We start from the raw sequence: 26359 nt of genomic DNA on the forward strand, positions 1-26359 counted from the left end.
GGTGGCCATGGCCAGTCAAGCGCAGGGATTCGGCTCCCCCCGACTCAGGGGAGGAGCGGGGATTCCTGCGCACCCTGGGAACAGACCTGCCCGGGGAGGGTGCGTTTCTCCCAGGGCACTGCAAGGAACCGAGCCGGGCGGCTCCGCGTCACATCTGTGCCCTCCTGGTTGCAGGCTCCAGCCGGTACCGAGGAGCAGAGCTGCTCCTTGCAGGAGAGCGGCGGGAAGAAATCGCTTGCCTGCTCCCAGCACGCTGCTCCCCCTGGCTGGCTTTCAATCTGCAGCATATGCCTGAGAGACAGATGGAAGCTGCTTCCCACAGCTACAGCCCTCCCACGGACTTGCAGTGATTCACCTCCGGCTCGGCTGCACCCCTCCCTGCCGGAGGGCTGGCATTAGCACTGCAGCTCTTCCCCTCACCCCTCAGCTCCTGGGGGGGGGCTCATAGGGAGTCATTTCAGCCCCACAGCAGCTAGCAGAGCTACAATCAGCCGTGCTGCCCCTGGCACCTGCCCGAGCCCCCAAACTCCCCTGCCCATCCACAATAAACCCAGCCCCCAACGCTCAGCAAGATGCCAGAGATCGCTGCTGAGGTCAGGCCACCCAGTCCACCCTGCTGGCCCGTTTCATCCCCCCAACCCCCGCTGAGGCAGACATACTTGCACAGGGGTGGGCGAAAATTTTTGAGCGGGGGCCACGTCAAAAAATTTTGAAGCAGTCACAGGCTGCCTTGAAAGGGCGGGGCCTCGGGCGGAAGGGGCGGAGCCATTAAGCCTCCCCCGGGGAAGATGGAGACCATCACTCCTGTTTCTATTGTAGCTGGGACCCCAATATGCGAGGCGCTGCCCAAGCACGCGAGGGGCCCACACCCGCCTCAGTCCAGGCCACCCAGCGCCCAGGGCCCACCTCGGATGTCGGCCAGGTCTTGCCCCATGCCGTCGTAGTAGATCTTGCCTCCCCTTTCGGTGGGGAAGAAGTATGTCAGGAGGGAGCTGGGTGGGGAGCAGTACGAGTAGGAGCCCAGGGGAAGGTCCTTCAGGACCTCGTGAGGTTTCCAGCAGAACTCCCGGAAGCGGGGGTGGTCCATGATCTTCCGCTCAATCTCGTGGATGGTGAGCAGGCGCTCGGAGGTGAAGATGTTGTTCTCGGCGTCCCCCCGGGCCAGGAAGATGAGTTCGATGCGCCAGTGGGCGTGCGTCTGGGTGTTGGCGCTGACGTAGGTGCTGGAGTAGTCCCAGTGCGGAGCGCCCCGGACGAGGCGGGAAGTTTGGTTCACCGGGCCACGCCGGGCATCAGGCCTCCCTCCGCCTGCAGGCAGCGCTGCACTGCGCTTCGGCCTGGCGGCGCCGCCCAGCCGAGAGGCGTTGGGGTGGAGCTGCTGCAGCTGCTCGAAGATCAGCCGCTGCAGGGTCTCCGAGGTGAACTCGGCCAGGTCCCGGCGGTTCCGGCCCCACGAGCCGAACTGGGACTTGAGGGCCAGGGTGAGCGCGTCGAAGCGCTGCGAGGACGCGTGGTTCCGGATCTCAAAGGCGTTGTAGGAGATGTCGATGTCCAGGGCCGGGGAGTGCAGGAACATGACGATGGCCAGGGCGGCGGGGATGCTGCAGCCCAGGAAGAGGATCACGCCGGCGCAGTACGGGTTGGTGAAGACCCAGCCCAGCACGTTCCAAAAGCCGGAAGCCGGCAGCACGGTCGGCAGCAGCCTGGGATTCCACTGGCATTTGCCACACAGCGGGGGACCCTCCCGCCTCTTCCGGGGGCCGAAGGCAACTTCCTCCTCTTCCTCATCCAGCCAAGCGTCTTGCAACAAGGGGTCATCCTCCGCGTCCATGGCCAACACCTGCACCGAAGGGGGAGAGACACAGGAGTCAGCAGGGCCCCTGCGAGAGAGGGAGGGAGGGAGCGCTGCCTGGCCCAGAGCCACCAAGGGGCTGAGGAGGAGCCCAGGGGAAGGCCCTTCAGGACCTCGTGAGGTTTCCAGCAGAAGTCCTGGAAGCGGGGGTGGGCCCTGGGAGCGTTACAGTCATGGCAATGGCCTAGACATGCTGGGGAGTAAGGGGACTGGAGTTCCACCCCGCCAGCCCCAGTTCGGGCAGACAGCAGAGCGCTCTTCTATTCGGAGGCCTCGGCCTCAACCTTGCTGCTCCCCTGCCTCATCGCTAAGCTCCCATAGCAACCAAATGCTGGGACCCAGCCTGGCTCCAGCCGCGCCGGGCGTTTCAGACACAGGAATCCGAACCAGCCGGTGCCACTGCCCCGACTTCCCGCACTTTGCCCCCCACGGCCAGCGCACGCAGGCTGGAGGGAACCCTCTGGGCACACACCCAGCCGGGAGCCTTCCTGTCGCTGGCTGGCCCTTCGTGCCAGGAACGGCTTATGCACCGCCAAGGACACCTCGCCCAGAGGTGGAGAATTGCTTCCCCCCGGTTATCGATCGCTGCGTTACGTATCTTCCCCGACAGCGCACGTGCACAATGCAGCCTGGCCCTTGGTCGATCCCCCAACCTGGCCAGCGTGGGAACAGGCAGCCCGACAGGGACCTCCCAGGAAACACATGACAAATGCTGCTAACTTTCGGGGCCACCACATGGTCCCCAAGGGCAAAAGCACCAGCCAGCTCCACCAACACTGTGGCCTAGAACTGCCCAGCCTGGGGGCCCCCCAACCACTAGCTGTGGGAGTCAGTCACCAGGGTTTATTGCATGAATTTGCATCCCTTGCTGTAGAACAGCGGGGAGCTAAAACAATCCCTGGGGCTAGGCTTTGGGGGAGAGGTGGGCTGTGGGGAAGACAAGGAGGACACGCTCTGGAGATGGATGGACACCTCAGTGCACAGCTCGAGCGGGACAGCGTCCTTCCATAAGTGGCAGGTGCTTGGCAGAAGCAAGCCAAGGTAGTGGGAGCAGAGCAGGGATGCTGGGGGTGGGGAGGGGAGGCGGGCGGGAGCAAAGCAGGGCTGTGGCGAGGGGCAGAGGAGCAAAGCGGGGCTGCCGGGGGCGGAAGGGGGGCGGGAGCAGAGCGGGGCTGCCGGGGGTAGGGGGGGAGGCGGGCAGGAGCAGAGTGGGGCTTCGGGGGGGCAGGAGAGTGGCAGGAGTAGAGCGGGGCTGCTAGGGGTGGGGGGGGAGGCGGGCAGGAGCAGAGCAGGGCTTCCGGGGGGCAGGAGAGCGGCAGGAGTAGAGCGGGGCTGCTAGGGGTGGGGGGGGGGAAGCGGGCGGGAGCAGAGCGGGGCTGCCGGGGGGCGGAAGAGGGGCGGGAGCAGAGTGGGGTTGCTAGGGGTGGGGGGGAGGTGGGCGGGAGCAGAGCGGGGCTGCTGGGGGGCGGAAGGGGGGTGGGAGCAGAGCGGGGCTGCTGGGGGTGGCCAGGAGGGGGGCAGGAGCAGAGCGGGGCTGCTGGGTGGCGGAAGGGGAGAGGGAGGAGAGTGGGGGGGGGGAGGCGGGCGGGAGCAGAGCGGGGCTGCCGGGGGGCGGGGTTGCCGGGGGGGGAGAGGAGTAAAGCGGGGTTGCCGGGGGGGGGAGAGGAGTAAAGCGGGGTTGCCGGGGGGGGGAGAGGAGTAAAGCGGGGCTGCCGTTCAGGCCTCGCCAGCTCTTACAGGATTTAAGCTCCAATTTTTTAAGTCCAAACGAAGGCCCCAAACGCCGCACCTGCGCCTCCAGCCGAAGCCGACAGGAGCGGCGGGTGCTTGGCCCCTCTGGAAGGCTGCGCCCTCACTGCATCAGACTGAGCACCCCAAGCACAAGGGCCTGTATCAGCAACGACTTTGGAGCACAGCGGCCTCGGCACTTCCCCGTAACACCTCCCCAGACACACTGCTCAGAACTGCCTGGCCGCTGCGGGAGAAGCCAGCCTGGCTCGCTGCCCCACCTCCACCCTGGGCTCACTCAAGGCCTCTGTCAGGAGCTCCCGTCTCCCCCAACCGCCTCCCGCTTCCAGCACCAGTGACACCGGGAACTGTCACAACACGTTAATTGTTCCGCCCACCTGCCGCGGCTGCAGAGGGAACAGTCTGCTCAGCGGCAACACACACGCACGGTCCCCGCCTACCTGCCCGCCTCTGCCAGCCTGCAAGGAGCTGTGCACAAGGGAGGGGCACTTCCACCTTGACCCAACTCCCAGCCTGCCCTGCCAGGGTGCAGCCTCAGGGGGCACGGCTGATGCCCAGACAGCCACAGTCTCCCTCTCACCAGACACTGACTACGTGCCTGAGGCTGCAGGGGATGTCCCTGGCATCTGCCTCGCACTCTGCTCCATCTCCGTGCCCTGAAAAGGAGTCACTCTAGCACTGTCCTCCCGGGGAAGGCAGGGGCAGGAGGGGGCAAGAAGCAAAGGGGCATCTAATTAGAGCATCCAGGAAGGTCCTGGACGTGCCAGAGGGCTCAGGATGAGCATTCCCAGCATGCACACTCCTAAGCAGTCCGGGCACCATAACGTTTCACTGCCCATCCGTGCGCTGAGGCCTGGGGTTGAGGCCCCGGGGCAAAGCCTAAAGCAAACTGACAACACTGAGCAGTGAGGCGACTGTTGCTCACATGGTCAATTTCAAGCCAGGCCCCACCCACCTGATATTTATGTACAGGTGTGTCACGGCTCAATTCCCCAACCTGGCAGGCCGGCTAGCAGAATAAACTCTGTGGCTATGTCTACACTCGCGGCTTCTTGCATGAGAAATATGCAAATGAGGCTAAGCGTGGAATATTGCAGAGCCTCATTTGCATACCTGATGAGCCACCATTTTTTGCAGAAAATGCTCTTGCACCAGAAGGAGCTGTCTACACTGCCCCTTCTCGAGCAAGGAAAACCCTCTTGTGTAATGCTGCTACGCTGATTATTTTCAGGAATAACGGCATTGTGCAAGAGGGTTTTTCTTGCACAAGAAGGGGCAGTGTAGACAGCTCCTTCTGGCACAAGAGCGTCTTTGCAAAAATGGAGGATCATTAGGTATGCAAATGAGGTTCAGTGATATTCCACGCTTAGCCTCATTTGCATATTTCTCATGCAAGAAGCCGCGAGTGTAGACACAGCCTGTAAGAACCTGTCTCTGTAACTCCCAGAGACAAACTTGTCCAATCTCAGTTTCCCTGAGATCTAAGACAAAAAAATTTGCTGCCACCACCCAAGTGTAATTTTAAAAAATATATAAAATAAACCCTTTTCCAGGGAAGAAATCACTTGTGAATCCCCTCCCTGAGGCAAAGCTCTCTCCTCTCCCCCAACCTCCCTTTCGCTTGGAGTTGGGAAAACAAACAAAGGGAATCCACAGAGAACATTGGGGCTCTGCTTCTCCCGGGTAATTTAGGCACATAAATCACAAAAATCAACCAATACCGGCTAATCAAAACAGAAAGGAAAACACTTTTATTATCAAAACAAGACTACTGTTGCAAGCACAGTAAATGACTGGGTGTTAAAAGCGATGGAGTGAAACAGACTCAGGGGAAATTCCTAGGTTGTAATCCTTAGTTACAAAAGAGAAAAACAATTAACCAGCTCAGACATGATTTCCAATGCCCCAAACAAAGAAAACAATAAAAGTTGATGGACTATCTAAACTGTTCCATGCTTACACATTTCAAGAAGTCCATTCCTGGGAGAGCCCATCTCCCTTGTTACCTTGGGAAAACTGCTCTGATCTCAAAACAAAGGAAAAGAAGGGGAGAAAAAACCCTCTCTCCATCTGAAATTCCTATCTGCATATCATTGGCTAAATGCCTGAAGCCTCCTCCCTCAGGGCATCTTCGGAGTTGCTTAACCCCTTCCTCATTCTCCAGGTAAGTCAGACTCTCCTTAGCAGCTTCTATTCACAAGAAGGTGCTAAAGATCCTAGGTTCACATGATGATGATACTGTATGAATGCTATTATCTACAACCCCATCCCTCCGACCTCCCATCCCACTGCCCTGGAGACAGGAGACCCACCAGACCCAGCCAAGGGCAGGTATATATTTTTTTTAAAATAATCTTAGTGAGAAAGCAAAGTAAAGAGCTATAATCAGTCCCCATATATTGAGCTTCTGAGAAGAGGAGGGGAAAGCCAGTAATCCTAAATAGAAGTGCCTGTGCATGACAAGAAAGGGAAGATAGGGTATGTCTACACTACAACGTTAATTAGAACTAACTTAGTTCAAATTAGTTAATTCGAACTAAGCTAATTCAAACTAACGGATCCAGACTAAAATACTAGTTCGAATTAGCGTTTTGCTAATTCGAACCAGCATGTCCACATTAAGTGGACCCTGAACCGGGGTTAAGGCTGGCCGGAAGCAGTGCCGGCAGGGCATCAGAGGAGGACTTAGAGGGTGGAGATGCTGTCTCAGGCTAGCCGAGGGCTGTGCTTAAAGGGTCCCGTCCCCCACCCCGGACAGACAGTTCTCAGGGGTGCCCCGCTTGCAAGCAGTCCTGGCTTGGAGTGCCCGGACTACCCACACTGGGCACATCACAGCATTCGGCCATCAGCCCAGCTGCACTTGCCGCAGGCTGCCATCTGGGGAGAGGAGGCAATTGGGGGGCTGCAGGAGAGCTTCCACCCCCAGAAGCCCAGTCCTCCCCATCGGGGGCTCGTGCCCCATTCCTCCCTCACCTCCTTCCACTTACCCTTCCCTAGCCCCTCTTCTTGATGTACAAAATAAAGATAACGTGTTTTCCAAAATGGAATCTGTCTTTATTGAACAAAACTGTGGGTGACTGGGAAAAGGAGGTGGGAGAGGGGAGGGCAACTACAATGATCAGAGGTTTGGAAGAAGTCCCATATGAAGAGAGGCTAAAGAGACTGGGACTTTTCAGCTTAGAAAAGAGAAGACGGAGGGGGGACAGGATAGAGGTCTCTAAAAGCAGGAGTTGAGTGGAGAGGGTGCATAAAGAAAAGTTCTTCATTAGTTCCCATAAAGAAGGACTAGAGGACACCAAGGCTGTGTCCAGATTCAGGGGTTTTTTCGAAAAAAGTAGCCTTTTTTCGAAAAAACCTCACTTGCGTCCAGACTCAAGCCGCGTTCTTTTGAAATTAAATCGAAAGAACGCGGCTTTTCTTTCGATGGAGGTAAACCTCATTTCACGAGGAAGAACGCCTTCTTTCGAAAGTTCCTCTTTCGAAAGAAGGTGTTCTTCAATGTAAATAGGGCTTCTTCGAAAGAGAGCATCCAGACTCACTGGATGCTTTCTTTCGAAAAAGCAAGCCGCTTTTTCGAAAGTTCAACGTGCAGTCTAGACGCTCTCTTTCGAAAGAGGCTTGCAGTCTAGACATAGCCCAAATGAAATGAATGGGTAGCAGGCTTCAAACTAGTAACAGAAAGTTGTTCTTCACAAAGCAAAGAGTCAACCTGTGGAACTCCTTGCTGCAGGAGGGTGTGAAGGCTAGAACTAGAACTGAGTTTAAAGGAAAGTGAGATCAAGTCATGGAGGTTGGGTCCATGGAGTGGTATTAGCCAGGGGGTAGGAGTGGTGTCCCTGCCCACGGTTTGTGGAAGGCTGGAGAGGGATGGTACGAGACAAATGGCTTGGTCACTGTCTTCGGTCCATCCCCTCCAGAGTCCCTAGGGTTGGCCGCTGTCGGCAGACAGGCTACTGGGCTAGATGGACCTTTGGTCTGACCCAGGACGGCCATTGTAAGCTCAGGGCTCAGGGTCGGGGGTCTCAGTGGCCCCCCTTGATTCTCTTGCACACCTGCTCCTGGGTGGCCAGGCTGGCAGCTCTCCTGCCCTAGCCGGCCACTTTCCTGTGCCTAGTGCGGAGGTCGTGGACGAGGTCCACAATGTCTGCACTAGCCCAGGCGGGTGCCCGCCTGTTGCGGTCCCGGGCAAGCTCCCAGGAGCCGCCAGCCTGGTCCCGGGAAGAGGGGGAGGGCTGGGGGGCATCGGGTGGCTGGCTTGAGCCGTGCCAGGTGCAGGGTCTGCTAGCTGGGTGCTGGCAGGCTTGCACCTGGCATGGGCACCGTAGCCAGCCCGTGCACCTTTAAGGGGTCCGGGGCCGGGAGGGGGGCAGAAGAGTTTCCCTGGTGCTGGCCAGAGTGGCCACCAGGGAAACCTGGGGAGGGCCAGCCTCCCACTAGTTCGAATTAAGGGACTACACACCCCTTAATTCGAACTAGCTAGTTCGAACTAGGCTTAGTCCTCGTAAAATGAGGTTTTCCTAGTTCGAACTAAGCGCTCCGTTAGTTCGAATTAAATTCGAACTAACGGAGCGCTAGTGTAGCGCCTATGAAAGTTAGTTCGAACTAACCAGCGAGAGCAGGCCCCGCCTCCCCCACCGGCTGGTTAACCGGTTACCCAGGTAAGCATGCTGGTAAGGGGCATGTTCACCAGGTAACCATAAACCCTTTACATCCCTAGTCAGTGCAAGTGTCCACTTGGCCCCAATAAAGCAGCCCCCGCAGAGCACCATGCAGTGGAGATCCAAGCTCTGCGCCTCAGCAGCTTTTCCCACCCGCTCCCGGGGCAGTCGCTGGGTGGAGATCTCGCTTTGCTTCTGTGTCTTGGACACGCAGCCGACCTCGCCCACTGCAATCTGGCCCCGACCGCTCGTCTGAGCGGCCTTCCTCGTCCCGCCAGCGCCCCATGAGGACGACAGATGCAGATTCAGCAGCAAAGCAGAGCGGGGAGAGACCTGCAGGAAATGATCTGCCCTGGGGAGCACGTGGGGGTGGGGATGAGTCCCTCGCCAAGCAAATAAAAAACCATTGTGATTCCTCAGCAGCCAGCCCTAGGGACGAGTGCCAGCCACCATTCCGTTCCATTCAGCCTCGCGGGATGGCTGCCAACATCAGGGGCCTCGGCCTGCCCCCCGGGAGGGGCGGGATAGGGCACGGTCCAGAAGGGATCAAGCGCCTGAGCCAGTGTAAAGGAACGCCGCTCTCCTAAGGACCGGGCAGCCGATAAAGCCAACTGGCACCCGCGGCGGATCTGCCCACACAAGCAGCTCAGAGGAGATGCGTGTTCTGGGTTGTGCCTTGTACTGCACTGCACTAGGGGCAGGTCCCATCCCTGCACCACAGCCAGGCTGCTGTTCGTTCTTGGAGGGGAGAGACATCACGGCTGCTGCTTGGACCTGATTTCTAGTTTGGCAGGAGAAGCTAAGACCTCACCATCATGGTGGGCCCCGTTCCCTCTTGCCCCATCCCAGAGGCTCATCACCTGTACCTAGGCAGAGTGGGTGCCAAACACCACCACCAGAGTCCCACCGCCCTGCCGCATGGGCGCCGAACCAGGCCCACAGCTCCCTTAGGGCCCAAAACCCCTCGGGCTGTAAAACCCAAATCTCCTCATTCTACCTGGGGGCAAGCCAACTGGCCTCTTGCTGCCATTTACCAGGCTGACTCTTGGTTAATTAGCTACTGCAGAGCAGGGAAGCACCAGGCTCTGAGTAATTACCCCTATGGCTCTAAGCATACGCGGCTCCCAGGCTGGGCCACGCTGGAATGAACAAGAGTTTTTACCAGTCACTGGAGCGAGCAGAATCCGGCCCTACGGCTTGTGCCCCCAAAGATCTGTAAGCACCATTATTCATTCACCCCCAGGCCCAGCAAAACCTCCCTGCAGCTTCTGCATGACAAAGGATGACTTCTACTCCATAAACTCTGGGATACAAAGCAAGTCCTCACCAAGTCAGGGAGAGGCAGAGACAGACAAGGAAGCTAATTACTCCCGATCTGACTAATTAATGCCGACTTCCAGATTAGAAAAAATCCTTGCTAGTGTTCCATTTCAATTACTCGCTTGTTCCTTTTATAGGAAAGGGAACCGCGCGCACCAGCGATACCAAAAGAAGCGGAGACAGAGAAAGAGGCGAGAAGTGGGAGGGAAAGACAATTTCTGTAATACGCGAGATCCCAATCGACAAAATAATTAAACTTCATATTCACTGCTCCCCCTGGGCAGAGCTTCCCGGCCCAACGTACAGTTCTGAGGCTGGATTTGTATTCCTGAAACTTCACAGAGTTGCTACAGGAGGCAGCTTTCGGCCTCTTCCCTCACTTGAATAAAGTCTCTGTAGGGGGGCTCTGTGCCTTCTCACACAGCTTGCAAAGTTATTGGATCAACTTCCCACTCAGAGGAGCAGCGGCAGGGCCAGGCAGAACAGACAGTCCCACCCTGCGCCGATGAGGTTCACGTCTTCGCTGGCCTCCCCCTTGCACTTATGGCCGTCCCCTTCACAACAGGCCACGTGCAAGAGGGAAGGCTGACTAATCTCCCAGCCCTTCTGCCAAGCGCAGTCTCCTTGGTAAGGCCTTCTCTCAAACCAATGGCCATTGCCCCACTTCCATTAGCAGCATGCTGGGTTAGCATCAGCACAACTAGGACTGAAAGAGACCAGTTAGACGGAAGGCCCTGTCTCCTCTAGGCTCCCAAGAGCCCCTGGAGCGTGCAACACCGTGACCTGCTCCCCACGCAACTGCCACTCGGCTGTCTTACAGGTGGTGATCTGACCTGCTTGTGATTCCACACACAAATCCTGGCGTAAAAGAATACGGTTGCCAAGTCAGACCCTCCCAAGTTAGGGAAATGCCAGAACGGAGGTTGCTTGTATAGCCTTGATTCAGTCCCCTTGTACGTATGCTCTAATAGAAGGGTAGGCAAGATCCAGCCTGCAGGCCACATCCGACCCACCAAGCCTTTGGGTCCGGCCCATGGCTCTCCCCCTCAGGGTCCTGCTGGGCTGCTGGCCAGGAACTGCCTAGGTAAGTGCCTCTTGGCCCGAGCCCAGAAGGCACCCCACCCCCTCCTGAACTCCAACTCCCTGCCCCAGGTCACCACCCAAACTCTCTGCACCCCTCTTCCCCCAGATCACAAGTCCCTCCCTGACCCTGCACTCCCTCATACTCCCATCCCTCAGATCAGAATCCTTTCTTTCACCCCATGCGCCTGCTTTGACCCTGCACCCCAATCCCCTGCCTCAGGTGACAACCCTTCCTTCACTCAAACTGCCTTTCGGACCCCACGCCTCCTCCTGCATCTCAGTACCCTACCCCAAGTTCCTTTTGCACCCAGTCTCTCCCAGACTTCCACTCCTCCATAGAGGAGGACAGCTCTTGGCCACTTACCAAAAATCCTAGAGTTGGACCCCATCAAAAATTGCCCACCCCTGCTTTAATGCAGACAGACAAGGGGACTGAATTAATGCCTGGTGGTCTTTAATGCCATGATCACATACTATTATTTCCTGCAGGTTTCCCCCCTGAGCCAGTGTACTAGATGGCTGTTGCTCCCTGAATCAGCAGCGAGTCAACAGTCCCAGGTAGGGTTGTGTGGGAGAAAAATCAAATAACTCCAATTGTGTCTAAGGGGAGACTGTGTAGAAATCATAACTTTCTAAAAGAAAACTGCTGTAAGGGTTAAAAAGTTTTCCAGGCCTCTCTCCCTGTAACAGAGAGAAATCAAATTAGCTCTAATCAAAGACCCTTACAAATGACTATCTCAAATTCATGGATACTCCTAGTCTGTCACAATTTGTCATGTAAACCCTTATCTTTGTCACAGTTTGCCTTGTAGACTCCTCCACTCAAGTTCTCATGTGGCTTTGTTCTGTAAAATTTACTTCTAGCACTCCTGGGGTGAACAGAAGTCTCAGAGTGCTTCTGCTGAGACTTTGATATGTTAAAGAAAAACAATCCACACCTGAGCTGTCTGAACTTACTGTATAAAGGATACCTGAATCTGTCTGTCAGGGCTGCTGCTTCACTCTTGGAAGTGACAGCCTGCATGCATGCATCATAAAGTTTTCTCTTCTAAGTTTCTTTCCTGCCTCACTGATTTGACCTCCGGCCTCGAACCCTTCTGGGAGCTCTGTACCCCAGGGGAGCGAGATTTCCCCCTTCAATTTGGTGCCAGGAGTGGGATGGCTTGGAACTCCAGTTGGAAAGGCTGATGACGGGGAATGGGAACGGACTACAGCGCGCATCTGGAGGGTAAGGGATCCATTTAAAATCCCCCGGTCCGCCTCCCTGTTCTCGTCACCAGCTGGACCGGCTGGCGGTAAGAGTCATCTTTTACTTAAAATTTTTTTGTTAAGAGGCTTGAGGGAAACTTAAAATGAAAACACTGGGTATAGCCAAATAGGGGTTGGATTTTGTTGTTGTTGTTGTTGTTTCTGACTGATTGGTGGCGAGTCCAAGCACATGGTTTTGAGTGAGTGAAGTCCGGAGGGGAACTGCAGCCGCACCAGTGCTGTCAGTGTCACTGCACAGCTGCTGAAAGCAAGGGCAGTTTCCCCCGGCACATAAGGAGTGTGAGTGAAGCTGACAGTTTGTGTGGACTCCCACACTATCCTTGGAGAGGGTAGTGTTGCTGGACGCCTGTACTATCCTTGGAGAGGGTAGTACTGTTGGGCTCCTGCGCTGTCCTTGGACAAGACAGTGCTAAAATGGATAAGATTGCTCCCTCAAGTCTGTCTCCTACTGAGGGAAAAGGTTTCTCACAGCCTGGGACTCCCTTGTCTCAGATGATCAGTCAGCTAGGTATTGCCTGCAGGTTTGAAACTAAGGAGACTTAAGGAATTATTGAGCATTTGGAATGGCTATACTCAGGGGAATTCCCAGAATAAATGACAACTAGAACTTGCTTATCTTAGAGTTTTCCTCGAGGAAAAACATCCTAACCAGATGGAATATTGGTGCCTCTGGGAGGATGTGGCAGTAAAAAAAAATCAGAGCATTATGGCTAGAAAAAAAGATTCTATTGAAAAGCTGCAGCAAGAATTGGCTTCTCTAAACAGCTTGATTCCCCAGATGTGCCATCTGCACCCCCCACCCGCTTTGGACCCTTGTCAGCTGAACATTCTTTCCTGTTATCTCCCTGTTCTCTTGTAAACCTTATGGGACGTGACTTGTTGTGTAAATTGGGTGCAAACCTTCTCTGTAGAGAGGAAGGGATATTTGTTGACCTTTCCCCCTATCAGGCTCCAAATTTGATGGCATTACTACTCTCAGAGGAATCTGATGAGACCTCAGGACATACACCCCTCCTGGACCTCTCAGAAGTCCCAGAGACATTGTGGGCAGCCCATGTGAATGAAGTGGGGTTGCTAGCCTCTGCAACACCAGTGCAAATAACATACAGACACAACAAGCCTTTCCCAAGGGTAGCCCTGTATCTATTGGCTAGGGAGGCACAAGAGGGCATTAAGCCTGTAATCTCTCCCTCCTTAAACAAGGGATACTTGTTTATACAACTTCACCATGTAATACACCTGTACTACCTGTGAAAAAGCAAATCTATAGATTTGAAGAAAAACCTAAGAGCCATTAATAAGTTTGTAATCCCTAGATTTCCAGTAGTACCTAACCTGGTTTTCTGTTATAGATTTATGTTCTGCCTTCTTTTCTATTCCAGTGCATAAGAATTCCCAATTTCTCTTTGCCTTTTCCTTTCAGGGTCATCAATTAACCTGGACATGTTTTTGTAAAGTTATTGTAAAAGCCCTACTCTGTTTTCTCAGTTTTTAAAAAGCTGACCTTAACTCTCTCTCTTCCCTGCAGTTCAGTATGTTGATGATGTGTTAATTGCTAGTGAAACTGAGGAAAGATGTAAAACTGATACCTCCTATGTGTTAAAGTGTCTTGCTAATAAGGGTCACAAGGCTTCCAAAGCCAAATTGCAATTTGTAAAACAAAGAGTTCAGTACTTGGAACATTTACTTTTAGGAGATGGCCGCCACTTAACACCTGAGTGAATCTCAAGTTTTTTTCATTCCTCACCCTTTCACCAAAGTCAGGTATACAAATTTCTGGGTACTGCAAGATATTGCAGACAATGGATTCCTAATTTTTCTGGACTCACCAGGCCCCTTACTATTCTACTCTTAATCTTAGCTCCTGACCCAGTGACCTGGTCCCCAGAATGTGAATCTGCTTTCCTTTCCCTTAAAACTCTTCTCTCACAGCCACCTGTTCTAGGCTTACCTAAATATAGCAAGCCTTTTACTCTGTTTTGTCATGAACAGGATGGAATTGCAGCTGGAGCTCTCTGTCAACCCCTTGGACCCACACCTCGTCCAGTAGCTTATTTTTCTGCAACACTGGACTCAGTAGCCCGTGGGTTCCCACTTTGTCTAAGGGCAGTTGCAGCTACTGCTGAATTACTTTAAAAAGGCCCAACCTGTCACATTAGGCCACAGCATTATCTTACAGGTCCCTCATGCTGTCTCTGCTCTCTTACAGCGACACCGCACTCAGCACCTATCTGTTCAGAGACAAACCCGGTATGAGAATGTTATCCTCTCTTCCCCAAATGTGGTAATTCAAAGATGTAATGTACTTAACCCAGCTACTTTTTCTCCTTTACCCTCTACTGGTAAAGCACATACCCATAACTGTGAAGAATTGCTTGAGCACTGTGTAAAGCCTCCCCAAGATTTGTCTGATCAACTGCTGGAAAATGCAAATCTTGTATTGTATACTGATAGCTCATGTAAAAGAAATGCAGTTGGTAAACTAAAGGCTGGATATGCAGTGGTCTCAGATAATAATGTTTTAAAGGTTTTTTTTCTCTTCCAGAAATCAAATCAGCTCAGTCTGCTGAGCTCATCGCTTTAATTCGTGCTTGCCTTTTAGCTTCCGGACAGTCTGCTGCCATTTATACTGACTCAAAGTATGCTTTCTCTGTCATGCCACAGGACAAATTTGGAAACAACGAGGTTTCCTTACCCCTTCTGGCTCTGCTATCTCTCATGGTCCCCTTATCTCCCAACTCCTTGATGCTATTCAGCTACCCACATCCCTTTCTATTACCCATTGCCCGGCCCACACAGGTGCCACTGATCCTGTTTCTCTGGGTAATGGGAGTGCTGATGCAGCGGCCAGACATGCAGCAGCACATGGACCTCTGGCTCCCTTTCAGATTCTGGTCTCTTTCCCTCCCTGTTTCTTTGCAGGACCTGATAGAACTACAGCAAGCTACTCAACCTGCAGAGAAAAACCTTTGGGAGAAAGCAGGCTGCTCCTTATCCCCAGCTGGGATAATGGGTGCACCTGATGGCTGCCCAGTCGCCCCAAAAATCTCTCACACGGCAGCTTGCTCAGGTGTCTCATCAAATGACACACATGAGCAAAAGGGGGGTGGCCTCACAAATCCCAAAACAATGGTACGCCCCAGGCATGCACCTAGAAGCTGTCTCAAGAATATCTAATTCATATCTAATTCATGTGTGATTTGTAAGCAGTTTAATGTTGCAGGAGGCCCACAGGCTAGCAGCCACACAGAAAGAAGAAACCTAGACATAAAATGACGGTTAGGAGAGCTTGCACCTGCAGGTAAAGGAAGCCCTCCCAGCACCTACTGATGTGCCGTGCCACAACATCCAACCAGGCGACTACGTGTTCGTGAAGGAACATCGCAGAAAGAATTCCCTGACAGCTCGGTGGGAAGGACCGTTCCAATCGCTGCTCATCACCCACACAGCAGTAAAGGTGAAGGAGCGCCGCTCGTGGATCCACGCAAGTCATGTACGCCGAACTGCAGATCCAACAGAGCTGATTGACCCCGTCACCCAGGACCCCTCCCTGGAGGAATCACCTGAGGACGAGGTTCAGCGGACCGAGGCGGCAGACTCTCAAACCAGACTGTTACCAAACCGGCCTCCACCAGGAGCTTCGAGGTACAACCTGAGAGGTAGGACTGTACCAGCAAAGACCTACAGGTGAGCCTGGAGCCCTGTAGCTCTCACAAAGGGAAATCCATTCCAGTATTGAGTGAACTAAGAGACTACGAAATCTCGAAGAGTGCCTGCAGAGGCAAGCCAAACAATACTAACTGATTAAGCTTAGTTAAAGAGACTGCCTTGCTAGTTGCTAGCTAATTACTATATTATTATTATCCTTTCTACTTTAGAGACTTAAGATACTATAATAAGATGGGGATTGTTTTCCTTCTTTTAGTAGTCAGAATAGCCTTAGTATATAACTTTCCCCACCCTTATTGGGAAGCCCTGCAAAAGGTTGTGTCCCTCACCAATACAAGTGATACAAGTGACTGTTGGATATGTGAACAGCTTATCAAAGGCTCTGAAGGCCTTTTACCATTACAGTTTATCCCAACTCCTGCCTCCCTATGGACCAGACCCCTAAAATTCAGATCTACTGGTAGTCAGTACTCTACAGGAGAGCGGGAGTGGGTAGATGCCCAGAATGATAACACTGTGCCAGAAGTACATAGTCATGGGGGGGAACAGGCAGATTTGGCATAAAAATCTGATTGCCTCAGGGATTCCCCTTACTCAAGCATTACATCCATCAGGGAATGCTTCCCTTATGTTTCCCTTATGTTTTAAAAGCAATATTGGCACTGGTAAAGATCTGGGGGTGAATGGGCAGTGGATCATTTACCCAACTGATAAAGAAAACCTCCCTCTAAGATAAGAATTCATCCTAGCAAAAGAAGAATACTTAAGAATGTCTAAAATAACTTTGAGTAATACTCCAATAGGAGTATTAAAGGGGGGAATTGTGGGAGAAAAATCAAATAACTCCAATTGTGTCTAAGGGGAGACTGTGTAGAAATCATAACTTTCTAAAAGAAAACTGCTGTAAGGGTTAAAAAGTTTTCCAGGCCTCTCTCCCTGTAACAGAGAGAAATCAAATTAGCTCTAATCAAAGACCCTTACAAATGACTATCTCAAATTCATGGATACTCCTAGTCTGTCACAATTTGTCATGTAAACCCTTATCTTTGTCACAGTTTGCCTTGTAGACTCCTCCACTCAAGTTCTCATGTGGCTTTGTTCTGTAAAATTTACTTCTAGCACTCCTGGGGTGAACAGAAGTCTCAGAGTGCTTCTGCTGAGACTTTGATATGTTAAAGAAAAACAATCCACACCTGAGCTGTCTGAACTTACTGTATAAAGGATACCTGAATCTGTCTGTCAGGGCTGCTGCTTCACTCTTGGAAGTGACAGCCTGCATGCATGCATCATAAAGTTTTCTCTTCTAAGTTTCTTTCCTGCCTCACTGATTTGACCTCCGGCCTCGAACCCTTCTGGGAGCTCTGTACCCCAGGGGAGCGAGATTTCCCCCTTCAGTTGCCAGATGATTTCAACAAAAATACCAGACACACTTGACATCACATCACAGTCGACATGACATCTGATTTAGAAAATACCGGACATTTCTATTTTCTCAATTTGTTTCCCAAACAGAAAGCTCAAATACTGGACTCTCTGGTTCAAAACCGGACACCTGGCAACCCTAGTCCTAGGCCTTATTTACTGCCCACTATTCAAACGCTGCTCTGAAGACATTAGCGTCCGCCCAGACTTTTCTTTGGAGCTCATCGCTCTAGTACAGCGACGGGCAACCCAGGCTAGTGCGTGGGCTGCATGAGTGGCCCTCCTTCAGCACAGTGGGTCACAGGGTTGTCAAAACCCAGATGGTCTTTCAGGTTAGGGTTGTGATGGGGGGGCTGTCACAGAAGATCCCTTGCGGCTGCTTCCCAGCGTGCTGATAAAGCCACTGACACTCATCTATTTGTTCTCGGGACTTCTCACCAGCGCTCCCGCTAAGATTTTCCAATCATGAGCAGAGTGAGTTTTGGCTTGTGCACCAATATTGAGGTCACATGTGTCAGTTTGGATGTTTGCCACGTGGCACCCAATTTATTAACACACACACATTCCTGGCTGCCGGAGCAGAACCCCCTCCGCCCGCCACGCGGCAGGTCCTGTTCCCGGCCGCCAGAGCAGACACACCGCTTCCCCCGCCATGAGACAGGTCTTGTTCCCAGCTGCCGGAGCAGATCCCGCCCCCCCAGCCATGCGGGAGGTCCTGTTCCCAGCCACCAGAACAGGCCTTGGCCCTTTCCTGCCACTTAGCAGCCCTGGCCACGGGTGCAGGCCGCCCCTGAACCACGGCAGGTCCGGCCACCCCCCCCGCCCCAGCGACTCCCTCACCACCCCATCTCAGCAGGCCCTGCCTGCTGCGAGAGTGCTGCTGCGCAGCTCTCCAGAGGAGATGGGCGGGGGAAGAATTTTTGGTGCACGGCTGCACAGGCGCACACCTTAGGGGGAGCTATGCTTCTCAGCACCCAGCCCTGCCAGGCCAGATCTCCTGGTCTCCCCCAGCCATGGCACAGAGCTGCGATCATGTCCCCTCTCCCCCCTCTCTCTCCCCAAAAAGCAATGCAGACACTGATTCACTTCAGCTCCGATGAGAATGCAGTTTCAGGCACAGCATCCAGGAAACCACCCCCCAAATGGGCTCAGAACCCCAAATAAACCATCCAGGCAACCCCCTTTAACAATGAATGGAGGATGTACACACTGATTGCTCCCCCAGGTAACAATTATTTATACTGGCCTTAAAAAAATTACTTTTATTTACTATCAAGTACAAACAGTAGGATTCAAGTGGTTGCAAGTGAAAATGGACAAAGCAAAGGAAGTCACAAATTTCAAATAAAAGAAAATGCATGATTAGTTCTAACACACTAAAACTTACTGCAAACTTACCCTACCCTTATCCTATTCTTATTTTGGCTAATCCTCCAAACCAGAGAAGATCTTTTCTCCCTGGGGTCCCTGGCTATTTGCTTGGGTGTGTCATGCCAGCCAAAAGATGAAAACTTTGCATCTTAAAATACGACTTCCTTCTGGGCGGGAATTCTTTGTTTCTACATTCCCCCGTTTCCATGGAAAATTACCTGGTCAAACCCTACCAACTGGGGTCACATGCCTTCCTAAAACCAACCACTGCTTAGACTTAAAGGCCAAAGGTGGCTGTTTTCAGTGACTACCCAGTATTGGAAGCACCCTTGATGATGGTTTTCATTTGCACATTTAAAACCATGAACTATTCCCTACCCCATATTGATAACCTCACATACAAGAATGATCCATACACCAAAATAAGATACAGCTCCAGCAGATTATGACATTAAAATTGCTAGGGTACAAGAGGTATTTTGTCCAAAGCATCTTCGAGTTTGTCTTATGGATACAAATTTGCCTATTTCATAAAGCAAGGGGAGGGAACTGTCACAAGGATAGTTTTGCTCATTACACTTGTGTACCTAGAATTTGTGGGTTGTGCCAATTTCCCTGGAGCAGCGTTTTGATTAGACGTCGATGAGCAGGCAGCTCTCACAACGTTGTGTGCCATCAGCACGCACCTCCCTCCGTATGCCCTACTCTTGTCTTATGTACATGGCACTTTAGTACCACTGGGAGGAAAAAGAACTACGAAGACAGTAACCAGCAGAGTCTGGCAAACCTGCGTGTGGGCAACAGCAAACAAAACGTCTCATGCACCATACACAGAAGGTTGCAGGGCCGCAGGTTGCCCACCACTGCTGAAATATCAACGTTTCACAAATGTAAAGAAATGTATTTTCAAAGTACCCCTCCAAGGGAAGGGCGCTATTATTCCCATATCACTGATGGGAAATTGAGACCCACACAGATTAAGGTAAAAAGTATCCATTCATTTTGGGTGGCTAATTTGAGACACTTCTGACTTGATTTTTTGGAATACTTTAGCAGGGCAGCTAGGGGGTCTGTCTGCACCAGTGAACCTGAACCAAATATCGTCCATGGTGGCCCAGAATTCTGATTTCAGGAAAAGTCCTAGTCAGCCCCAAGTTGGAGCATATACTGTGCAGCTGGAAAGTTCGGGAAAGATCTGAGAAATTTACAGTGAGCATGTGAGAACTGGGATTCTTGGCTGTTATAAAATCTGTGAAAAATGTGGGTGGATTTGCACAGGGACAGCAAAAGACACATCCATGGTACAAAGCACCTGCCTGCCAAGTGTCAAGTTGCTCCTCCAAAGCGTGAAGGTGTGAGAGTGCTTCAAAGAAAGTCACCAGCACTTTTTTTTTAAAGGGGGGCAGGAGGAAATGCTGTCCTCAAAAACAGCTGACTCATTTGGGCTGAAATTCAAAAGCAAAATAATAATGATCAGCCTGAAGCAGACACTCGGCATGGAAAATTTCAGCCCAAATGATTAAAATCTGGCAAAGTTACAAGAAACTGAAAACAGGGTCCTTCCTTGGGAAGCATCAGACAACCTTAACAGGCAGCACCACCACCCACTTATTTTCTGGTTCAATGGATCATTCACTGGACTGGGAGCCAGGAAATTTGGGATTTGCACCCAGCTCAGCCACTGACCTGCTATGTGGCCCTTGGGCAAGTCTTGCCTGTACTTGCCTGTCTTGTTTATTTCTGCATCTATCCAGCACCTAGCACCAGTGATCCCTGGAAGCTGAACACTTGGGTGGCCACCCAGGAGAAAGTCAGGCACCGCTGCCCAGCTGATTAGCAGAGCACCCACAGCCAGCAGCATTTATTTATACTGATGGTGCATCTCTGCACGTCTTGGTGCACATAAAATTTATTCTGCACATGGATGAAAAAAAATTAGAGGGAACATTGCCTAGCACCAGGGAGCCCTGACGTCCACTGGAGCAGCTAGGCACTACCACAGCCCAAAGAATAAAATAAAGGACAAACAATCATTTCTCCTCAGAGAGCATTTTACATCTGAAATGATGCTTGAGCTTAGGAAAGGAGATGGATGTTGGCTAAGAAAATTAATCGTGTCTCTCTGGGATTATTGGGGGTGTTGAAACCTAGCATTAAACCAGGCACAAATAACTCTACCAGCAAACACGGCAGAAGGGCTTTCGTATGATTAAAGCCAGAGGGCTACCTGGAACTCAGTCTTGTGGCACTGTGGTGGGGTGGACAAAGCCCCAATACCCCCTACAGGAGGCTAGAGGCCTTGCCACACCCCATCCCAGCAAGAGGAGCAGAAGAGAGGTCCTCCAGGCAGGAGAGAGTGGCTGTCTCTACAGCAGCCAATCAGGGCCCAACAGACCAGTATAAAAAAAGCTGCTGGGCTAGGATCTAGAGTTCCTCATAGGAGCTCAACTCAGGCAGGTCTATATGCTGACTGGGAGACCAGCAGCACTATGGGCAGCCTTGAGCGTGAGCTGAACTTAGACCTGGGTAAGGCCCAGGTCCAGTGGCCGAAGACTGGCCACGAGCTTAATAGCACCGCGGACAGGGCTAGTCAGATCCTAGCCTCAGAACCCTGAAAGACAACCAGACAGGGCAGCATCCGGGGAAGTGACCCTGGGAACAAGGAAAATACCAGACTGCCAGGCAAAGAGCTTCCGCAGCATCCCTTTGCCACAGGGGGGCCGCTCACAAGCGGGCGGACCCCGTTGTAGGCACATAGAGTCACGTCTACATTGCAAGTGGGTAGAGAGACTTGCATTAGTGGAGCTTGTGCTAGCATATTCAAAAGAGCCACGTGGACCCGCAGCACCAGCAGAGGCACTTGCCAGCCGCACAAGTTCGGCTCCGGGGGCTACGCTGCTTTTTGCATGCTGCCACCAGCCACACTAGCCCAAGGCTGTCTACGGAGGCCGAGAGGCCGGCTCCCAGTGGCAGTGCAGTCGGACCTTTCCAGGCTTCCACCCAGCAGCACCCAAGCCCCGGAAACACTTTGGAAGTAACAAGCGCTGGGACTGCCTCCCTGTCGCTGAGCGACTCACTCCGCCATCTGCACGTGGGGCCCGCCAGGACAAGCTTGTTACGGGTGCCTGGATTTCAGCGCCTTCCTGCATTGAGAGCCACACACCAGTGCGCTAGGAAAGACCCAGCTGCCGAGCAAGGCGCATCACTCCGGGAAGGAATCTCACACACCAAAGTTCTCATGGGACTCCCGCTTCCCCGCGCTCCTGCTTCACCCCACCTTTGACAAGGCAGTGCGCTGCTGTCAGCCCCTCTGGTCCGCTTATTATTCCGGCCCACGCTCCCTGGCTCCCCGGTTTACGTGACCAGGGCAGCAAGGCCGTTCTTTGCTCAGCTGCCTCCTCGTGCGTGCTTCTGAGCTCTGACCTAGCTCCCTGGCACCTGCTTCCCAGAGGGCTGGCAAGGGAGTACTGACACGGGGGAGGCTGGCAGTGCATTGGCCTCTCTCTGCAACTCCCATGCTCGTTAGTGCATGGCGACTCGGGGGCTAATCAATATACACTCGTCAAAGTTCCCCTTTTGAGAGCCTCCCGTAACCTGACAGCAGGGAGAGCAGCTGCCCCCTCTCCAATATAGCAACCCCTTGGTTACTAATACAAAGAGCAAAGAGGAAAATCTGTGGGTCTGATCCTTCAGCACAGACCATTGATTTGCAGTCTATCAGCAGAACAATCAGCCCCTGTGCCGAACTCAATCCACCTAGGCAGAAATCACCCAGTGTCAGGAACTGAGACCAAAATTAGGGGGGCTTCTGCCACTCGGCCCCGCTGGGCAGGCACAGCAGGAGAACATGGGTGTGCCTGCAGACGATGGGGTCTGACTCCGATACCCCTCCATCGAGCCTCGGCGGTTTTCACACGGTGACACAGAGCTGCCGTAACAGCCACGGTGTCGCCGACCGGCCTGGCTTTACGGCAACGTTTGCCCTACTCGGCGCTTTTCCTCAAACCGCAGCTCCTGGTGTCCCGCGAACGCATGCGATGCAGCTTTACCATTTCCTGGATGCAGAGAAAAGCTGGGAAATTGTGACTGCGTCGAAGCTCAGGAGCCAAAGGGCAAAAAGAAAGAGGTCCTGCTGTTGGCTGTAAAATTGTGATTTTTCAATCAAACGATTAGGTAGGGCAGCTCCTGCTCTGAGTGCGAAGAAGAGCAGGGAGCCCGTTTTGTGCCCCACCTCCTGCCTGGCTCTTTGTGCCCTTGTGCAGGATTTCGATCACCAAAGTCTTCAGTTCCACTGGGGGCCAGTCTGCAGCAGGGCTATTTGTACGAGCATAGCCACAATGTGGCCAGGCCTCAGTGGGGGGTGGGGAAGACCAAGGGGGCAGTTGCCCTGGGCCCAGCGATTCAAAAGGGCCCAAGGCTCCTGGCCCCAGGCACTGCTACCGGAGCCCCAGAACCTTTAAATCGCCGCTGGAGCACGTTCCAGGCAGCACTGAGGGCTAGCAGCTCCAGCCCCACCCCTTCTGGGAGTGCAGAGCCAACCCCCCTCCCACTTTGTCCATGAACCCAGCAAGTCTGTCTGTCCCTCCCTCCCCTGACTGCAATGCAAATCCCTACCATTGGCTTTGTCACACAACTACAGCAATGCAGCACCCACGCTGCTGTAACACCATCGCACAAACCCTTCCTTCCTCAACATGAGGGAGCTTTCCACTGCCCTAGCTAATCCACCTCCTCGAGCAGCAGCGGCTGGGTCCCAGGAAGACTTGTTTTGTAAATATAAGCACATCTGCCCCAAGCTTAACTACAGCCAACAGGGTGGAGATGCACTGAACAGGTGTAATTCACAGCTTGCAATGGTACGACACACGTATACCTCTGTGTTGCTGCATTGCTACTTCAATCCCAGTTTTTATTATTTTTATATGGAGATAAACCATCTCACAGAGCTGGAAGGGACCTTAAGGGGTCATCGAGTCCAGTCCCCAGCAGGACCAAGCACCATCCATGACAGATTTGCCCCAGATCCCTAAATAGCCCCCTCAAAGATCAAACTGACAGCCGTGGGTTTAGCACGCCAACGCTCAAACCACCGAGTTATCCCTCCCAACTCCTCTTAGCCCTCAGCCACACAAACTGAGGGCTTCTTCTTTGCTTTTTTTAAACCTGGCCTCCATTTGAGATAGCTCTCCCAGTTCCGCCTGCCCGCGGCGCAAGACGACGTTAACTTGCGGAGGGAGGCGTGTCCGAGCCACACACCTCGGCAATCCCTCATTCCAGACACAATTTAACCTCCATTCCACATGAACTAGAAGGTCTCGCTTTTATTGCGGTAATTGACTGACATCAGAAATGCCAGACTCCAGACATCAAGGTCAGAGGGAACATTTCCTGTGCGAGAGAAATCGATCCCAATGGCACTTTAACAGCACTCTGCTCTTCTATGGCACCTTCCACCCAGAGATCTCCAAAAGCAAGTCTATCTGTGGCATTTATCTGCCCTCTCCCCCTCCCCCCACACACACACCTGAGCGCCCCACCGTCTTTAACATAGTTATCCTCAATGTACTCCGGAGTGGTAGGGAAATGTTACTACCCTCTTTTTACAGAGGAGAAACTGAGGCACCAAGAGGCTGAGTCCCTTGCCGAAGGTGTCACAGAATTCTGTGGCAGGGCAGGCGTTGAACACAGTTCTGAGGCTAGGCTGCTAATCCCTGGTCCATCCTTCCTCTCAGCTGCCCCAATAATTCTCCTGTGTCCCTGTGTAACCCACTATTCAGTGTACATCTGTGGTGTCCCTTCTGCCAGCTGGTCCACAGAGGATAAGAGTCTCCTACATCTGCCAGGCAATGGAGTTATCGCTGGAGCTCAAGGGATGGAGACACACTTCTAGGGCTGAGGTCCTGGGGCGGTCACTGGGCCAACCCCGCTCTCACTGAAATCAAGGGGAATGCTCCCTTTGGACCCAGGAGGGCTCACAGCATCCTGCATCTCGGTCCTGGCAGCCGGCAGGGTGCGGTCTAGGCACACGTATCCCTCGCCCTTCGCCTTAGAGATGTGTTCAGCCAGCTGCTCCCCTTGCATGGAAACCACGTCCAGAATTAGATTCATTAGCACTAATTTCTCATCTTCCCAGGATCAGTGAGAAATCTGGAAGCAGAGGCGTAAAACCCAGAGACAGCTCTGGCCAAGCACGGGAGGGAGGCAGCATCGTGACTCACCAAATACTTCCCCAGGGATGGGGGCAGAGAGGGGGAGAAGATGCCTCAACAGCCCATCTGCATCTGCCCTGCCCGGACAAGGGCTTGGGGCCCCAGCCAGCTGTGCCTGCCCTGCAGTAACTCACATGAGGGGCTCCCGCCCTGCAGTGAGCACATCCCTGCAGACCGTTCGCAGAGGCTGCCACTGCAAAGAGCTACCCCCCTGCCCAGCGCTTGCCTGGCTAGAACCTGAGAGCCAGGGGCAGGTTCCCGGGTGGGTCAGGCCCTAGGCTGCACTCTCCAGAGCACAGGGTGGGAGCTGCTGCCGAGGAAAGCTGGGCTGGGCAGGTAGGTGAAGAAACAGGAGGATGCTCCCCCTTGTATCCCCTGCCCCCCCGTACACAGCCCTGAACCCCACAAGAATATGGCTGATAAGTTTGTACTGATTCCCCTCCAGTCCGCAAGGGGTGCTGCCTGGAAGGGGAAAAATCACCCCACAGGGAGCCCAGCTCCTGCAAGACCCATGCTGACCACAGGCCAGGCTGTGGTGCGTGGGGGTACAAGGTCTCTCTCCAGAGGGGATGGAGCAGGGGGCAGCCTCCCTTACCACACACTCAACGGATTACAGGGGAGCCTCCCAAATCCAGACTCATGGCGTTTTCCCCTGGCCTCTATGCAGTGCAACGACCTAGCACGAGGGACACGAACAATATCCCACATGGTACCTGAGGGGACCTGCCCAGGGGACGCATCCTACCCGTGCCCTCTGAGAGCCCTTCATAGGCGGAGACACTGCTTCCCCTTCTTACTGAAGGCCAGTGGCAAACGCTGTAGCTAGCTAGGGGCTGGCCTTGTGGGTAAGGCACAGAACCGCAAGCCCAGGCAGGCCTGTGTTCTCTTCCTGACCCTGCCACCCGTTCACTCACGTGGCCCTGGACAAGTCATTGGATGTGCAGCTCTTTAAATTCCATCCTTTCAGTGCTGGCTCCCAGCCAGTGTAGACCCAGCACTGGCTGCCTGCACAAGGTGCAGATACAGGTTGGATCTCCCTGGTCCGGAGCCCTCAGGAGCCGAGTGGTCCCGGACCAGGGAGGGTCAATTCTCCCCTGATGGCTGCCCCGCTGCCCGCTCCTCTCCTTGCAGCTCCTGCCTTCCTGCTGCCTGACTAACCTTGGCCAGCCAGGGCTCCCCCCATTGTCCATCCCGATGTCACCAGGGGTTCCCGGCAGGGCTGCTTGGCCACTCTGGCCCCACTGCCACTGGGGGTTTCCGGGGATCCCTAACCACCAGGCCCCACTGCCGCTAGAGATTCCCTTGGTAGGGCTAGGGCTGGAGCGCCTCGACCGCCTGGCCTGCTAGCCATGCTACCAGCAGAGGTTCCCTGGCCCAGCCAGGATTCCCCAGCCCCTTCGTTCTCCCGGCTGGCTCCCATTCCTGGCTTCTGGGGCTCTTTGGTTCAAGTCACAGAGAGCCCCAGATTTGGGAGATGCAACCTGAGCCACAGCTCCCGTTGGAATTGAGGGAGCTATCAGGCCCTCAGTTTACTGGAGTCCTGTCAAAGATTTGAGGCCAGTAGAGATGTCTTAACCCCGTGAGTTATAACACCCAGGAGAGAACACAGAGAGAAGCTTTTCACTGGAAATGTCCTCTCAGACATACTACCAACGCGGCTCTCAGCCTCGTTCTCAGTTACTGGGGTCTAAACAAGGTCCAAGGCAAGTTACCTGGCAAACCTCCCACGTAACTACACAGTGACTGTCAGAGGAATT

At 53.4% G+C, this 26359-nt stretch overlaps 1 protein-coding gene across 2 annotated transcripts in view; it reads right to left on the reverse strand.

The window, feature by feature from the left end:
* DISP3 (dispatched RND transporter family member 3) overlaps positions 1–26359 on the reverse strand; it is a 75470-nt gene that overhangs the window by 34069 nt on the left and 15042 nt on the right. For both annotated transcript variants that reach the window (XM_075906184.1, XM_075906185.1), the window contains exon 2: positions 907–1840. In XM_075906184.1, the coding sequence (XP_075762299.1) occupies positions 907–1831 (925 nt within the window). In that variant the 5' untranslated portion in view covers positions 1832–1840. The remainder of the gene's footprint in view (positions 1–906; positions 1841–26359) is intronic.

This window comes from Pelodiscus sinensis, chromosome 23 (assembly GCF_049634645.1).
Source record: "Pelodiscus sinensis isolate JC-2024 chromosome 23, ASM4963464v1, whole genome shotgun sequence".
Taxonomy (NCBI): domain Eukaryota; kingdom Metazoa; phylum Chordata; order Testudines; family Trionychidae; genus Pelodiscus; species Pelodiscus sinensis.